Source organism: Lotus japonicus, chromosome 4, assembly GCF_012489685.1.
Source record: "Lotus japonicus ecotype B-129 chromosome 4, LjGifu_v1.2".
In the NCBI taxonomy this organism is placed as follows: Eukaryota; Viridiplantae; Streptophyta; class Magnoliopsida; order Fabales; family Fabaceae; genus Lotus; species Lotus japonicus.
In genome coordinates this window covers 38,094,956-38,113,229 of record NC_080044.1, presented here as the reverse complement: position 1 = coordinate 38,113,229, position 18,274 = coordinate 38,094,956, and the positions used below count along the sequence as shown (strand labels likewise).

General features: G+C 43.7%; 3 protein-coding genes across 3 annotated transcripts; 2 read left to right on the top strand and 1 right to left on the bottom strand.

The window, feature by feature from the left end:
- Positions 1 to 453: 453 nt before the first annotated feature.
- Positions 454 to 1,077, top strand: LOC130712713 (uncharacterized). The gene has a single exon (XM_057562532.1). It carries the CDS (start codon positions 454 to 456, stop codon positions 1,075 to 1,077), a length of 624 nt encoding a protein of 207 aa, XP_057418515.1.
- Positions 1,078 to 2,419: 1,342 nt separating this feature from the next.
- On the top strand, positions 2,420 to 2,980 carry LOC130712712 (uncharacterized mitochondrial protein AtMg00860-like). The gene has a single exon (XM_057562531.1). It carries the CDS (start codon positions 2,420 to 2,422, stop codon positions 2,978 to 2,980), a length of 561 nt encoding a protein of 186 aa, XP_057418514.1.
- A 12,241-nt stretch (positions 2,981 to 15,221) lies between these two features.
- LOC130712711 (uncharacterized) lies at positions 15,222 to 15,845 on the bottom strand. The gene has a single exon (XM_057562530.1). It carries the CDS (start codon positions 15,843 to 15,845, stop codon positions 15,222 to 15,224), a length of 624 nt encoding a protein of 207 aa, XP_057418513.1.
- Between the last annotated feature and the right edge of the window lie 2,429 nt (positions 15,846 to 18,274).

Here is an 18,274-nt window from a genome sequence, read left to right as displayed (position 1 = left end):
ATTCTGATTACCTGTACCAGACTATGTGTTTGAGGGCACTGTGTCCTCTTTATGTGTTGTCTTCTTATCTGTAGACTTATGCGGTGGATCCGTCCACCAACTATGCATGCTATGTATGATTTGTGTGGTTTATATCGTTATTCTCCGTAGTCTCAGGTTAGGAGGTCGAAATGCCTGGGGATGTTAAGGGAGACGCTCGAGTACTCTTTACTCTTGCGATCCCGACCTAATGAGGAAACCCTAAGTAGAGAAAAAAAAACTTCACTATTTCACGTAGCGTGCTCACTCCTGAGTGATGGAGTTAGGGAGAACTCGTCTCTTTAGGAAGGGGACGCCACACGGATTGGTATCAGAGCAGTGATTCGTCGGCCTAGGGTTATAAGCCTACTAGGGAGTCTAGGATAGGTAGTTGAGGTCATAGGAAACTAATCACTCTGTGAATTTCAGGAAAGGATGACGGGAGCAATGGCAAGAGCTATTGAACAACTTACCGCTTTCTTGACCGAGCAAGCGGAAAAAGCTGGGAATGGAGGTGGACACCAACCAGCGGAAGAGGATGTCTACCACGGATTGGACAAGTTTCTGAAGCGAGATCCGCCAAAGTTTGAAGGGGGTTACAATCCTGACGGAGCGTATGAGTGGATCCGAGAATTAGATAGGATTTATGAGACGTTAGTATGTGCTGACCCACGTAAGGTTGCTTTTGCTAGTTATTTACTTTCAGGAGAGGCTAGGACATGGTGGACTGGAGTAAGAGGAAGGATAACTCCAGCGGAAGGAGCCATAACCTGGGAGATCTTTAGGAATGCATTTCTGGAAAAGTACTTCCCGGCGGACGCAAAGGGGAGGAAAGAGATGGAATTCTTGGAGTTAAAGCAAGGTATGATGTCAGTAGGAGAGTATGCAGCTAAGTTTGAAGAACTGTGTCGGTTCCATCCGCATTATACAGCAGCAGCTGATGAGACCTCAAAGTGTGTCAAGTTTGAATATGGACTGAGGCCAGACATCAGTACTGCTGTGGGACATGACCAGATTCGGAACTTTGCTACTCTGGTAGAGAAGTGTAGGATTTTTTAGGAAAACGATAAGTCTAGGAAGGAGTACTTGAGGGGACAAGGTGTTAACAAGGCCCCGAAGAAGAAGGAAGAGAGGAGGAAGCCATACTTTAGGCCACCCGAGCAAGTGAGGAAACAGTTCGGAAATCGAACAGGAGGATTTGGATTCCACAACAGGACAAGTGGGTTCAATCCTAACAATCCATTCTGCGTGAGATGCCGAAAGAATGGACATCGTGCTCCAGAGTGTAGAGCCGTGTTAGGGGAACAGGCTAGTACACAGGCCAGCGGAAATGGGAATCGAAACCCTACTGCTACAACAGGTGAGGTAGGTAGCAGAGGAGCATCGGCACCGAGGGATAACCGGAAGTTCGGACGACCCGCGAATAAGGGGAAAGTGTTTGCGATGACACTGGAGGAGGTAGTTGAAGCGCCAGAACTTATCCAAGGTACATGTTATGTGGATAGTTTTCCTTTAATTGTTTTATATGATTCGGGTACAACGCATTTGTTTATATCACAAGAGAGGGTCAAACAATTAGGTATATCAGTGACAAGTTTGGCATGGGACTTAGAAGTAAGTACCCCAACTAGAAATACCTGTAGAACCTCGAAAGTTTGTAGAGACTGTAGGTTAGAAACGTTAGGAAGAACCTTTAGGCAAGACTTAGTGTGCTTACCTTAGAAGGACTAGAAGTAATATTAGGAATGGATTGGCTAGCGGCCAACGATGCAACCCTGAACTGTAGGAGGAAGACGGTTACTTTTGGGACTAGCGAAGGAGATGCTAAGCGGACTAAGCGAACCGAAGACGTAGGAAAAGCGCCCGAGAGCGAATCGAACGTACTTTTAGGAATGCTAGATGCGGATAGGAACGACTTAGGTATAGAAGGGATACCCGTAGCGAGGGAGTGTCCGACGTTTTCCCCGAGGAAGTAACCGAGTTACCACCGGAAAGGGAAGTCGAGTTTTCTATAGACTTAGTTCCTGGAACGGGACCTATCTCTATAGCCCCGTATAGGATGTCACCAGTGGAACTAGCGGAGTTGAAGAAGCAAGTGGAGGAGCTCGTGGACAAGGAGTTTGTGCGGCCGAGTGTATCCCCTTAGGGAGCACCAGTTCTTTTGGTAAAGAAGAAGGATGGTGGTATGAGGTTATGCGTAGACTATCGGCAACTGAACAAGGTGACGATCAAGAATAAGTACCCGTTGCCTTGGATTGATGATCTGATGGATCAGTTAAGAGGAGCGGAAGTATTCTCCAAGATAGATCTGCGATCCGGATACCATCAAATCCGAGTGAAGAAGGAACACGTACCGAAGACGGCCTTTCGGACAAGATATGGGCATTATGAGTATTTAGTCATGCCGTTCGGAGTGACTAATGTGCCTGCAATATTCATGGACTACATGAATCGTATCTTTAACCCGTATCTCGACAAGTTTGTTGTGGTCTTCATTGATGATATTCTGATTTACTCGAGGAGCAAGCAAGAGCATGAGGAACATCTTAGATTAGTATTGGGAATACTAAGAGAACGACAGCTGTACGCCAAGCTATCCAAGTGCGAGTTTTGGTTAGAGTCTGTGAAATTTTTAGGACACGTGGTGAGTAAGGCAGGAATAGCAGTCGATCCGGCGAAGGTAGAGGCAGTTAACTCATGGGAAGCACCCAAGACGGTCACGGAAGTGCGAAGTTTTCTCGGATTGGCAGGATATTACCGGCGATTCATCGAAGGATTTTCCAAGATCGCGATGCCATTAACCAAGTTGACGAAGAAGGATCAGCCTTATAATTGGACGCCAGAGTGCGAAGCGAGCTTTAAGGAACTTAAGAAGAGGCTAACTACGTCGCCAATTTTGGTATTGCCCGATCTTGCAAAGGAACTTAAGAAGAGGCTAACTACGCGTCAAAGATGGGACTAGGATGCGTGCTAATGCAAGAGCGGAAAGTAGTAGCGTACGCATCAAGACAACTTAGGTCTCATGAAGTGAATTACCCCACTCATGACCTAGAGCTAGCAGCAGTAGTGTTTGCGCTCAAGATTTGGATACACCACTTGTATGGTGCGAACTTCACGGTGTTCAATGATCATAAGAGTCTTAAGTATCTATTCGACCAAAAGGAGTTGAATATGAGACATAGGAGATGGGTAGAATTCTTGAAGGATTACGATTTCAAGTTACAGTACCACCCAGGAAAAGCAAATGTGGTGGCAGATGCGCTGAGTAGGAAGAGCTTGCACGTCTCAGCAATGATGATAGAGGAACTGAAGCTGTTGGAAGCGTTCAGAGACCTGAACCTAGCTGTGGAACTGCGACCAAAGCAGATGAAGTTCGGTATGGTTGTGGTGACTAGCGAATTTCTAGAAGAAATTAAGCGAAGTCAAGAGGAAGACAAAGATTTTCAAGAGCAGATGAGGAAAAATGAAGGCGAAAAGCTAACCAAAGGGAGAGATGGATTATGGAGATTCCACGAGAGGATATACATCCCGGAAGACAAGGAGCTGAGAGAAAGAATCTTAGAAGAAGCACACAGAAGCGCTTTGAGCATACACCCTGGATTCACCAAAATGTATCGGGACATGAAGGAAAGATTTTGGTGGCCCGGAATGAAGAAAGACATCTTGAAGAAGGTAATGACCTATCTGACATGTCAAAAGGCTAAAGTGGAGCATCAGAAATCCTCTGCAGAATTGAGACCTCTAGAGATACCTGAATGGAAGTGGGAGAGCATTTCCATGGATTTTGTCACAAGATTACCAAGAACTCAGAGCAAGAACGATGCTATTTGGGTAATTGTAGACCGACTCACTAAGTGCGCGCATTTCATAGTGGTTAACATGACATACTCACTAGAGAGATTAGCAAGGATATATGTGAAAGAAGTAGTGAGACATCATGGAATACCGGCAAGCATAGTTTCGGATAGAGATCTGCGATTTACATCACAATTTTGGAAGAGCCTACACAAAGCCTTTGGAACAAACTTGAAGTTTAGCTCAGCATATCACCCCAGACAGACGGACAGACAGAAAGAACCATTCAAACACTGGAAGATATGTTGCGAGCAAGCGCTTTAGAAGAGCAAGGCAGTTGGGAAGATTGTTTGCCATTAGTCGAGTTTGAAGGTATGAAAAACGGTAGAAGGGGGGGTTTGAATAACGTTTTCAAGATAAAACTTCCACCTTAAAGATTTTAACAAATCTTTCGAGAACTAAGTGCTAAAGATAAGAGATAGAAAAGCACACAAGGATTTTTATCCTGGTTCACTTGATAAATCCCTCAAGCTAATCCAGTCCACCCGTTAAGGTGATTTCTTCCTTCTTAGAATGAAGGCAATCCACTAATCAGTTAAGTGTTACAACTGCACTTGAAACCTACAAGTGACTAACAATTACACTGACTTAGCTCACACTAAGATTCACTCTCTTAGTCTTCTCTAGGATCCGATCAACCTTGACCTCCTAAAGGTAACTAAACAAACTGTTTAAGAAAGAATGTTTACAAAGGATTTGCTTCTGAAAAGCTAATAGTAAACACAATGAATTCAGATGAAAGAATGCTTAGAAGGTTTTTGAATATAGCTTGCGCGTGTGTAATTCTTCCAACCGCATCTTTCAATCTTCAGCCTCTATTTATACTCCAAGGATTAGGGTTTGAACGCTGCATGGAAATGCTACCGTTGGAGGGCAGTTCTGGAAATTCCAGCTTCTGCTGTGGCTGAGTATGTTAGGTAGGTCGTCAGGATAGTACATTTGCTTTTGTACTTGGATAGTGTCTTGACCTTTAAACCTAGGAGACTTCTGATCAGGGGAATGCTTCATGTTGGAACTTGTGAAGCCAGTTGATCAGAGTCAGAGGGAAAGCACAGATCCTCTGACCGTTGTATCTTCTGATTCTGAACTCAGAGGGAAGTACATGGTCTTCAAAGTTTCTTGCTTCAGGACATCAGAGTTTCCACTTTTCAGCTTCTGGATCTTCAGAGTCTTCTACACCATCAGAACATCTGAACCTTCAGAGTTTCTTGGTTGTCAGAACATCTGGATCTTCAGAACTTCAAGTGACTGAGTCCATATCAGAGCTTGTATAACTTCAGATCTTCTGAAGCAGTTCTACTGTTCAGAGTGAACATAGATGTAGCGAAAGCGTTGCTTGGGTCACTCTTCATGCACGGTGCTTCTGATTTGTGTGAGATTAAATTGAGGTCAGAGCCTGTAAACAGCACACTCAGAAAAACACGTTAGAGTACCATAATTGTTCATACTTAAATGTTAACTTGTAATCATCAAAACATAGAGTTGTACTACTCGATCAAAACTTGATCTTACAATCTCCCCCTTTTTGATGATGACAAAACTAAGTATTTTGATGAAAAATTCTTAAACAATAATCTGAATTCACTCAGAGTTTAGAGATATAGAATAAGACTTATCCTGATGTGAATAGTTTATTTTGCTCATTCTGAATCCAAGTCATAGCTTGATTCTGAGCATAGCTCCCCTGAATCTAAGACTTAATGAAAACGTTAGAGATGTCTAGATTCTGAGCTAAATAATATAAGAGTTCAGAGTGAAGGCGCATGACATAGATGAAATAAATAATCAGAGCGCATGAGTATTCAGAGTCAACGATAAGTGGTATCAGAGTCAAATAGAATCACTTCAGAGGAAGTGAAATGTATTCCTTGTATTTGCCCAGTGACACATCTATGGTCATAAAAGTGGAACTCTTAAATTCTCCAAAATAAATCACACTTACACATCAAAAACTAGGTGTACTCCCCCTTTTTGTCATAAGCAAAAAGTATGGGGTGTGAAAAACTCAGCTTGAAGTACAAGGTACTCCCCCTCAGAGAAGGTCTGAGTGAAAAGATGGAGAAATAAACGCGGTAAGAATGAGAGTTACGCGAAGTAAAGAAGGGAGTTAATGCAGGAGAAAAACGTTTACCACCGGCCACGGGAGTAAAGAGAACTTCAGTTACCAAGGACTTAACCTCGAGAAACTGTAGGAGCAATAACTTCCAATGAGCAATAACTTCTTGGAAGAGCTCAGAAGGAAAGCCTTCGAGGAGGACTTGTTCCTTAACATCCGGCACCCAGATGGTACATGAACAATACATGAGCTGACGAAGACATTGCTCGAAGAGGACCTTTGTCCAGAGCTTGAGAAGGATTTGAAAGAATTCCTTGCTTTCGTGGAAGAAATTCAGGAACTCAGCCAGCTTGAGCTGAGGTTGCTGGAAGAGAAAGAAGCCATAGAAAAGAGACTCAAGACGACAGAAGAGAGTCTGGAGAGGGATGAGCTAAACGTCAATCTCAACAACATCCAGTATTCATTGGAGCGTCTGGAGAAAGAGAGGGTAGAGCAGCGCCAAGAGTGCAAAAGAATGAGGAAGGATCCTCCATTCTAGATTTAGGGAAAAAGAAATGTATGATGTAAAAGCATAATTTATCATGAATAAAGAAAATTTTGCAATCACAAAGATATAGATATATATATATATATGCATGTGCAATGAAAAATAGCAACTAACAAAGCAAAGCAAATAATGTAACTTAAACAAAATAAAATAGAAATAAAATTAAATAAAGTTAAGAAGGAAAACGAAGAAATCCTAAGACTAAGGCTTGTCAGAGCGACGCAGAAGTTCCTTAAGAATTTGCTTCATGTCCATCAACAGAGTCTCACGAGTATCGAGACGTTGTTCCATGATATCGAGTCTGGAAGAGCTTGACTGTGTGGAGCTAGAAGGAACATTCTGAGCAGATTGATGAGCTGGAATGGAAGCAGAAGCAGCAGGAGTAAAGACCACTGGTGCAAGAATTTGGCATCTAAGGGCTTTAGCTTCAGCTTCAAGTCTCTCAGCTTCTAATCTTGCTTGTTCAGCCTGAGCTGCTGCTTGACGTGCAGCTTCCTCTGCTTGCTCTTTCTTTCTTCTGGCCTCTTCAACAGCTTCAAGGAGCTTATTTCTTTGCTGTTGTTCATGCAGAGCCACTCTCCTTGTAAACCGCTGCCTAGCAGCCTCAATCCTCTGATCCCTTTCTGCAGTCAAATGCCTCATCATAATAGGAACCTGAGCTACTAACCAAGTACTCAGACTATTCCACTCTTCAGCAACAGAGTCAGCATTCTCACTCAGGTCAGTGTGACCTTGCACATTGCGTAGCATCAATGAAGCTTCATGATTAAATACATTAATGCACTCAGAGAGAGAGGTTGGTCTGAGGTATGTGTAGGGAACAATGGAGAGGTTGGTTTCAGGAGAGGTTGGGTGGTTGCTACTGTTTGCCTCAGAGGCACCTTGAGGAGAGCCAATGTTAAAGGTTTGGACATGTGGTTCAGAGGTTTCGACCAGAGGATGTGGTGATCTAACCGAAGAGTGGTTAGACACAGAGTGTTCTGGTTCTGGTTGAATTGGCTCTTGATGGACAGGGTTAGGTTGAGCTTGTTGGGCTAAAGGGTCTGCCTCATGTAAGGGATCAGCCTGGATAGGATCATCTGGGTCAACTAGACGTTCTGGTCTAGGTCCAGGTTATCTCATAGGGCTTGGTACTATAAGGTAGTACTCTGGGATGGCAGACACTTTTCCTTTTCTGACTTCCATGAATTTACGATGTGACTCAGAGTTGTTGGAAGGTGAGGAGTCAGCAACGTTGGTTGGGAATGATACAGTAGTATAGGAAGTTGAAGAATCTGTATCAGTGGTTCTAGCAACCGGACGTTCTGATGCTCTGGGGACAGAGTGATCGGACGTTCTTGGTTCATGTTCTGGGTGGTCAAGTTCTGGTTGTTCAGGAATGATGGGTTCAGAGGTTAATGGGTTGTATTGGATGGTAATGGGAGAGGTTGGTTCATCTGGACGTGGAGTCTGAAGCATATTCCACAGAGGGGCTTCTTGCTGGGAAGGATGGAAAAAGGAAGACCTTGGGGAATTTGGTGGAGATGTGGTTTAGGTAGCCGGTTGAGACTCTGGGATGGTAGTGAGTTGGGTGGATGTGCGTTTGAGAAGAGTAGAGATGGGGAGTGCATCAATAGAATTTAAATCATCATCAGATTCAATGATAGCAGACTTACTTGTACGCACGGCAGACCGAGTCACTCTGGTAGAAGTCTCCATCCTGATGACTGCAGCAGCAGGTTCCACACGTGTAGGCTTCACCACTATTCTGACTTGTTTCTTCTTCTTCTTGGGAGGAGAAGGACCATCTTCATTATCACCATCATCACCATCATCTGGCTTGGTGGTTTCAGCATGCTTCCTCTTAGGCTGGTCAGCCTTCTTCTTCCTCTTCAGAGGAACATCAGACTCCTCAGATGATTCTTCCAAGACCATCTTCCTCTGAACTTTCCTCTTGGGAGGAGAGTCAAACTCTGGAGCTGGTGGCAGTCATCTGAAGAACTCATCTACATCAATCTCATACCCTTGTTGCTTCAGATCATCAATATAGCATAGAATAGCTTCTGGGTTGTCTGCTTGGGTCCACAGTGGGAAGTTGTTGATAAATCCGCAAGTGTACGAATCCACCCGGTTTTAAATATCGAACCACAAGGATTGTGAGTGACTAAATTCAGCTTAAGCCTTGAGTATGAAGGTTTGTATTATTGAATAAGAGATATGTTGAAGTAGTAATAAGGAAAAGGAAAAATAAAAAGACAATTCAGAAAATAACATGCTTTGGGTTCTTGTTCAACTAGTCAATTCAAGTACATCATTCTAAGCACATGTTCTCATGGATCTCTCCTTGATGATATAGCCTAGTTACTCACTTATTGATTCCTCACATAAGCAATTCTCTCATACTAAAAGCTAAGCCCAATTCCTTGTGTACTTAGTCATTTATATGAGGTTTTAGATCATGCAAATTCAGGCCATCAAACCCCAACCCTTCCTCTATTCCTAGTAGCAAGCATAGAAGGGGTAATCCCAAATCGGTTCCCTAATCTATAACAAACTTCCGTTCTGATTATAGGAAAGCAAAAAGAAAGCATGCATACAAGCTTAGATTGATGTTCAGAAAATGGGATTCAAGGAAAGAAGAAGAACATGTGGGAAAGAACTTAAGATTATAACTTAAAGATGAAAAGTCTTACATGAAAACCAAAGCATAAGAAGAGAGATTAGCCATGCTTGGCTAAGAACCTGAATTACAAGCTTGGAAGCCCTCTCTCACTCTCCTAGATGATCCTCTACCTCTGAATTTTACAAAGTATCCAAAGATACCAGAGAAAATGACTAGAATCCTATTTATAGGCAAAAATCACGAGTCTGGGCTGTTCCGGGCGCTCAGGCGCCAATTCAGAGCGCCTGAGCGCCAATTCCATGCTGAAAAAGTGCCTCTGGAAGGTAATTGGCGCCTAGGCGCTCAACAGGAGCGCTCAGGCGCAAATTACTCTCTAGCATGATGTACACAACGATCCAAATGGCGCTCAGGCGCTCAACACGAGCGCCTGAGCGCTCTCGACATGCTAGAAAGCCTCTTGACCTTCTTCTTAACTCCCCTTTAAGCCTCCCTTCAATTTTCCAAGCCTTTTGACCTTCTTTCTTCAACAGTTTCATACCTGATTACTTAGGAACAAAGCAAGGAAAAATATCTAGGAACTCCAATAGATTATTAGCACAAAAGACCCCTCAAATAAAATAGGAAAATTATGCAAGTCCTAAACTTACTTAAAATGCAAGAAAAGTCCCTATAAGACTATGAAATTACCAAAACAAAGTAAAAACACAAAGAAAGGCAAAAATGCATGAGAATGCATGAAACACTACATGAGACACAAGGAAAAGACTCAAAACCTACAAAGAAATGACTCTAAAAACACTACTAAATCCGGGTCATCAGAAGTCATTCAGAGGCACCCTTCTTTGTCTTACTTCATCAGAAGTATCTTCATGAGCAGGGGCTATCTTCTTCTTGATCAAGCCCATCTTCTTCTAGGATGTGGCTGTGAAGACATCACTGACTATTGTGGACAGATCCTCTGTGCATCCTGCATTGATCAGATCTTCTACGAATTTACTTTCAATGAAGAGATCTGAAAGCAGTCTTCCAAAAGGGATGTACTTGATGGCAGACTTGATGGAGGCAGTGGTTCTTGACTTCCTGATACATTCCTTCAGGTTAGAGAACAAGAAGAAAGGGAGGCAGATCTTCTTCTTATCCTGAATGAAGAATAACATTGCCTTCTGGCAGAAATTGATGTAATCAGGAGAGCTACCCTTCGGCCTCTGATTGATGCAGTGAAGAAGAATCTTGTGCCAGATTCTGAGTTTAGGATGAAGATCCACCACCTTGTAGTCGCTCTTGCCCGGTTTGAAGGTGGTGTAAAGAGCCTTGTTGGTTTCATCCTTGGTTCTGGGTTTCAGCTTCGATTCAGTCAGTTGAAATCGATACCCAGTTCCAGTGTTTGCACCCAGCAGATTCACAATGGACTTCTCCGTGATGATTATTCTCCTTCCAGCAATGTACGAGACAACTTGTGTATCATCACAGTCCGCGTGCTTCCAGAATTCCTTTACCATTTTATCATAAATTGGACCTCTGAGCCTGTTGAAGTACTCTTCCCATCCCTGAGCTTGAACTTCAGGACGCAGGTCATACCCATTTGCAGCAATGTTGTCTAGGTCGAATCTCCATTCTGCAAGTACTTGGAGTTCTTCCGGAGCATAAACGCAGTGAACGGCACAGCCCCGTTCTGCGATTGGAATCATCTTCTCTAACGCTTGACCTTGATTTGGATTTTCAGGACCCAATTGGCGTGTAGCTTGACCTACTACCATATGAGGGAACCTGGTTGCATTGGCTCTTGGAGTTGGTTGAAGGTTTTGGGTTGAAGGTGAAAGATGAATAGAGAGCGAGAGAGATCGTGGGTAAGAGATTTTGAAAAACTGAAGAGAGAGGGTGTAAAACCGTAAGTGTAGGAGATCGTGTGTGTATAGTGGGTTTTGACAAATAACCGTTGTTGATTCAAAAAGCAATTTAAAATCAACGGTTAAAAATTAAAGATATATAGTAACAGTAAATACACCTATCACACGCAAGAGAGAAGCACATCAACACTCATTACAACAGATTGTCAACACGGGCACAAGGAACTATGTATCAGAGATACTGACACACGTTTACTGTCTCTGCTTCAGAGTCAGCACCAATGGGTACAGAAACTCTGATAGAGTTACATTATGGACTAGACATCTTCTGATGAAGAAGCATCATAGTCAGAGGTTCTGATCCATCATCATGCTGGACAAAAGTCCATATTCAGATTTTTCAGAATGAAATTAAATCTAGATTGGGATATTGCTCTCAAGGATTTGATAATCCTCCAGCTGATGTTTCATCCAGAGCATCTGAGTGCTGCATATTGCTGCTGAGATATATTCTACCTCTGTAGTAGATAGTGCAATGGTTGATTGCCTCTTGCTTGCCCATGAGACTAAGTTGCTTCCCAGAAATTGACAATTTCCAGAAGTGCTTTTTCTCTTTGTTCTATCTCCAGCATAATCAGTGTAACATCCTGACTTGACGACTGGCCTTACGGTAACAACACGAGTCTTTTCAGCGCGCTTTGTCCTCACTCACGCACTTCCCGGGAAAACTTCCCAGGAGGTCACCCATCCTAATATTACTCCAAGGCAAGCACACTTAACCATGGAATTCTTATCAGTTGGGCTCCCGAAAAGAAGTTGCAACTTGTTGTCATGAGTAGTACCAATCAAATCTCTTATGCCCTCCTCAACTGTATAGTCCATCCCTATACAGTCTCGGAATACCTCTTGTTCGGGTGTGAGATCGGTTCATTCATGTGCCCCTCCGCCTAGAAGCCTGCCAGGAGCCGCTCCTTGTCCGTGCCTCACTGCACCGGCGATCACTCTTCGCCCTCGTCGGCCCAGGGCGTCACAGGCCCACCAACTTCCGCTTGGTTCGTCCCCGAACCACACCGTACTGGGAGAGGTCGGCTCTGATACCACTTGTAACTTCCCGACTTGACGACTGGCTTCACGGTAACAACACGAGTCTTTTCAGTGCGCTTTGTCCTCACTCGCGCACTTCCCGGGAAAATTTCCCAGGAGGTCACCCATCACGATATTGCTCCAAGGCAAGCACACTTAACCAGGCTCTGATACCACAATGTAACGCCCCGATTTCTCAAGGGTCACTTTAGTAACCTTTTTCAAAAACGTGTATAAATTTTTGTCGAAATAAAACCCTTTAATGATAATAAATAAAAGATAGAATGAATGCTGAATAAACTTCATTTTATTAAATAGACCAAGGCTTTTTCTTTATTACATCAAGACTCAAAGAAGGAAACTAGTGCTTTCAACCTTACTTAAGCTCATCCACATACACGATGGCTTTAAGAAGGTATCGAGCCCTAAAACAACACTCGACCTCACCCCAAGTACAGACACAACACTCTCCCAACCCGACTCAGACGAAGCCTCTGGCCCTGAATGCCTCATCTACGGCCTCCCTGATCAATATCCGAAGCCTCTGCTCCTGGCGCTCGATTACCCTGCCGAAAATCTCCTCCATGCGAGCCTCTGGGATGGGAGGGTCAGGTACAGGCGATGCCGGGGAGTAATCCGAAGAATCAGGCCCAGGTGGGGGCGGTGTGAACACGACCGGTGGTGATGAACCCTCCGAAGGGTCTGTCTCCATAGTGGACTCCTCGTCGTCGGGTGGTGCGAACCGTGCGGGAGGATAGGGCATCCGAATCTCGCCCTCGAAGCCTGTCACCTTCCGATGAGTGCCGTCCGGGTTGTAGGTCGATAGAAACATGAAGCCTTTATACACATACCGGTCCAGGGAGTGGTCTATCTCCCAGGCGGTGTCATCATCCATGCTATGCAGAGTGAGGCCCATTCTCCGGCGATCCATCTAGGCGTTAAGCGCCCTAAACAACAAGCAAACAAACAAGCAAGGGTCAACTTCTAGAAAGCAACCACTCAAGTCAAGTATTGTGTTTGTCAAGTGTTTATAGGTAAGCCCTAGGCTAACATTTTCACATAAAGGGAACTATCATGTCTCTAGGTCATAATTAGTCAATGTGGGGTAAGTATGCATGCAGACGCTTTGGATATCCTCAAGCCAATCCCTCTTGGAAAGGCTGGACGAACACGACTCCGCGATCGGGGATGGACCTCTCCAACGCACCGCTTCCCAACAGCTTGAAGATCGGGGGTTGGACCTCTCCAACATCGTCGTATCTTGCTCGTCCTTATTCAGGGCCTCCCCTAAATGTCACCATCAACTAGCCCAATCCAGGTCACTAGCCGTGGCCAACCAAGCCCAATCCAGGTCACTTGGTCCACAATGCATGCCATGCAAGTCAGTCATAATCACTAGGCCCTAAGCCCATCACGTTCATCTCTTATGAACAACATATCATCGCATAATAACTTGCATGCATAGCAATAAATATAGCTAACACCCTAGGCATATAGGCATGTTCATAATAACACTAGCTAGCATTTATTGCATCATCATCATATAGCATATCTAGCACATACATCATCAATAGTCCTAGCATCATGCTTGCTAACATTCACAATCACAAACAATTTATCTAGGCCGAGGCCGAAGTGCCCTTACCTTTGTCACAGCAAAAACACGTCCTAAGACTTTGGATTTGGCGGGATCACGCTCACTTCGAACTTCCTAGTCATGTGGATAGAGTAACGGTACAAATTAGTAGTCATTTAGCGATAATATATCCTTTCCTCGTCTTTTCAAAAATATTATCTTAAAACCTCGAAAAATCAAATCTTTCTCTTTCATAAGATCAAAACCTCTTTTCTAAAATAATTGTTTGAAGATCATAAGAACACTTTAAGAACATCATGAATTTTCTTAAGAAAAACCCCCAAAAACATAAACATTCCTAAGCAACCCGATCAAGATCATTCTCTTCTGGTTTTTGGCAGATCAGCTTAAGCTGCAACCACAGAGCATATTGAGAATGGCCTTGCTCAAGGCTTAGGAACTAAACAAGAAAAAAAAAAAAGAAAGACAAGAGAGGGAGAGGAAGCTCACGGCTAGAGAGAAGAGAGCAAATGAGCTTGGTGTGAAGAAATGAGAGGGGGAGAGGGTCTATTTATACTAGAGGTTTGGGGTCAAAGCATTGAAGGGGTGATTGAATGCATTTTTCCCTCCAAAATGCTTGAAAATTTCGGCCACAAGCTTGGTCAAACCAAGGGCCTCTTTGCAATTTATTTATAGTCCATAACTCCTTTTAAAACCATCCTTTAATCCTCCATTTAATTTCCATTAAAACCAAAACTCTTTAAGGCTCAAAATTAAATCCTTAATTCTTTAAATCAGATTTGTCAAGGCCCTTTAAAGATTTGAAAACTCTCACTCAAGCCCTCCCACTTAATGTGAGTCAAAGGAATCAAACCCTTGATTTTCTCCTCCATAAAGACTAGCAATTAAGTGGAAAACCATTCCCTCCTCCTTCTCCAAGCTTGGCCGCCCACCTCTTGCAAATATGAGCAGATTTTCACTCAATAAAACCATCAAACACAAAACAAGGTGGTTTTTAGGTGATTAGGTGCATTAATCACAAAAATCCCCTCTTAATGCACCATAAAAACCCTAATTTGAAATTCTAAAGTCTTTTTCTCCTTCCTCCCTCCAAAAATTCGACCAGCCTCATAAATGTTCCAGAAAATAATTTTGAAAATTTTTATTTAATAAATTATAGGTTTTAAAATAATTAAATACATTTTATTTGAATAAAAACCCATTTTATTTAAATAAAACTCTCAAAAAAATAGGGAAAAGGAATATTCCCTCATGGAATATTTTTAGAAAGATTCCCAGCACCTCCCCATGAGGTGTGGCCCACGAAATCGTCCTTGTCGACTCGATTCGCCAACTTATCGCCCCTATCGGGCCGATTTTGACCTAAAAGTCGCCGTCGCAGAACCCTAGCAATATTACTGTCAAAGTGCTCGTATCGTCGCGCTCATCTACGTCTAGATGTTTCTAAGACTTAATATTGCTTCTAACAATTAATCACCTTTTTAAAAGGCTTAATATCACATATAGCACAAGCAATTCACAGAATATTATTTAATATTATTATTAAAACAGTATGCCCTAAAACCGGGTCTTACAATACCACCCTCCTTAAAATAGTTTCTTCCTCGAAACTAAAGCTAAGGGTCTACGAATAGCTCGGGATACTGTTCCCGCATCTTATCCTCTAGCTCCCAGGTGGCATCTCTCGTGGTTTGATTCCAAATCACCTTGACTAGGGAAACTTGCTTATTCCTCAATTGCTTGATCCTTCGCTCTTCAATCTTCATTGGTGGTACCTCAACGGTGAGATTATCCTTGAGTTGAAGGTGATCCGGCTCTATCACATGTGACGGATCGGATACATACTTCCTCAACTGGGACACATGCAAAACATCATGAATGTTAGACAAAAAGGGTGGCAGCGCAATCCGATATGCCACTGGTCCAACACGCTCAATGATTTGGTATGGTCCTATGAATTTTGGCGTAAGCTTCTTCGACTTCATGGCTCTTCCAACGCCCGTAGTCTGGGTGACTCGTAAGAACACATGGTCCCCCGCTTCGAACTCCAAGTCCTTCCGCCGCACGTCGGCATAACTCTTCTGCCTACTCTGAGATGCTCTCATCTTTTCTCTGATTTGCTTTACCTTTTCCGTCGTTTGTTGAACTAGCTCTGGTCCGACGATCAGATTTTCGCCATCTTGGTACCAGCATAAGGGAGTACGACATCTACGACCATACAATGCTTCGTACGGTGCCATCCCTATGCTTGCGTGGAAGCTATTGTTGTAGGTGAACTCTACTAAAGGTAGTATCCAGCGATTGGATCGTTCTCTCAGTCTGTCCATCCGTTTGAGGATGATATGCAGAACTTAGTCTCAGCTACGTTCCTAGAGCCTCCTGCAAGGCTCCCCAGAAACGCGAGGTAAACCTCGGGTCTCTATCTGACACAATGCTCGAAGGGACACCGTGTAAGCGCACAATCTCTGCAACATAAATCTCCGCCAACTGTTCTATCTTGTAACCAATTCTGATAGGTAATAAATGAGCAGACTTTGTTAATCGATCCACTATAACCCATATAGAGTCGTGCCTCCTCCTTGTAGTAGGCAAAGCCGTCACGAAATCCATCGAAATGCTATCCCACTTCCATTTTGGCACATCCAGCGATTGTAACATCCCAGCATGTTTCTGATGTTCCACTTTAGCTTTCTGACAGGTCAGGCAGGCCGTAACATATTCTGCCACCTGTTTCTTCATCCCAGGCCACCAAAAGTGGAGTTTCAAGTCTTGATACATTTTATTCATTCCGGGATGAATATTAAGCTTTCCCTTATGACCTTCCTCCAAGATCAATCTTTTCATCTCTACATCATTAGGTACGCAGACTCTTCCCTGGCATCGTAGGATACCATCGCTTCCAACCTTGAAGTCGGTTGCCTTTCCTTGAGCCACTAGGTTGCGTGTCTCTACCAACTCCTTGTCTAACATTTGCTTCATTTTCACCTCGCCTAAGAGATCATTGGACAGGGTCAACATGCTAAAGTGTAATCCTTCGGTGACCTCACTACTTCCCAAGCTAAGGTTCTGAAAGGATTCCCAGAGTTCCATCTCTTTAATCATCAGCGAAGCCGTGTGAATCGTCTTGCGACTCAACGCATCAGCCACCACATTCGCTTTTCCCGGATGGTACTGAAGTGTAAAATCGTAATCCTTGAGGAATTCCATCCATCTCCTTTGCCTCATGTTCAACTCCTTCTGATCGAACAAGTACTTTAGACTCTTGTGATCACTAAAGATAGTGAAAGTGCTTCCATAAAGATGATGTCTCCAGATCTTGAGAGCATAGACTATAGCTGCTAATTCTAAGTCATGCGTCGGGTAATTCCGCTCATGTGTTTTCAGCTGTCTCGATGCGTAGGCCACTGCTTTCTTTTCTTGCATCATCACATAACCAAGTCCATGGTGGGAAGCATCACAGTACACTTCATAAGGTTCACCTGCCCTTGGTAAGGCTAGCACTGGTGCGGTCGTCAGACGCTTCTTCAATTCTTGAAAACTAGCTTCGCACTTCTCTGTCCAAGCGAATGGCTGGTTCTTCCGGGTAAGTTGTGTCAAAGGTCCTGTCAACTTCGAGAACCCTTCGATGAAACGTCGATAATAGCCAGCTAAGCCCACAAAGCTCCTAATGTCGGTGGCGGTCTTTGGTTGTTCCCATGCCATAATGGCTTCAATCTTACTCGGGTCCACAACTATCCCTTCCTTAGAGATGACATGCCCTAAGAAAGTTACTTCCTCCAACCAAAATTCGCACTTGGACGCGTTTGCATACAACTTCTTCTCTCGCAATACTTGCAATACTTGTCGTAAGTGCTCCGTGTGTTCTTCATGAGTCTTCGAGTAGATCAGGATGTCATCGATGAACACCACCACGAACTGATCCAGGAACGGTTTGAACACCCGGTTCATGTAGTCCATAAATATTGCAGGGGCATTGGTAACCCCGAAAGGCATCACCACAAATTCGAAGTGACCGTAGCGCGTTCGAAACGCCGTTTTTCGAATATCTTCCTCTTTTACCCTTATCTGGTGATATCCAGACTTCAAGTCTATCTTGGAAAACACTGTAGCCCCTTCAATCCGTGGTAACGGGTAACGGTTCTTGATCGTCACTTTGTTCAATTGGCGGTAGTCAACGCAAAGTCTCATCTTTCCATCCTTCTTCTTTACAAATAGCACTGGCGCCCCCCATGGTGACACACTTGGTCGAATAAATCCTTTAGATGATAGGTCGTCTAGCTACTTCCGTAGCTCTTCCATCTCTGCTGGTGCCATCCTATAAGGTGTGATTGTAATGGGGCTAGTGCCAGGCACTAGGTCTATTGCGAACTCTACATCTCGAACTGGTGGTATTCCTGGTATATCCGTTGGAAATACATCGCCGAACTCCTGAGCTACTAGTATGCCTTGCACACTACCATCTTTCTTTTCCTCTACCATTGTTGAGTTCATCGCCGGTGATTCTTCTTTCGCAGCTTGCGATTTTAGGTATTTGACTGCGTCAGGATCAGGTATGATCACCGTCTTGTTAGGACAGTCGAGAAGGACATGGTTCTCTGCCAACCAATCCATCCCGATGATTACCTCTAGTTGATCGAGGGGTAAGCATAGGAAATTTGCGAAGAACTTC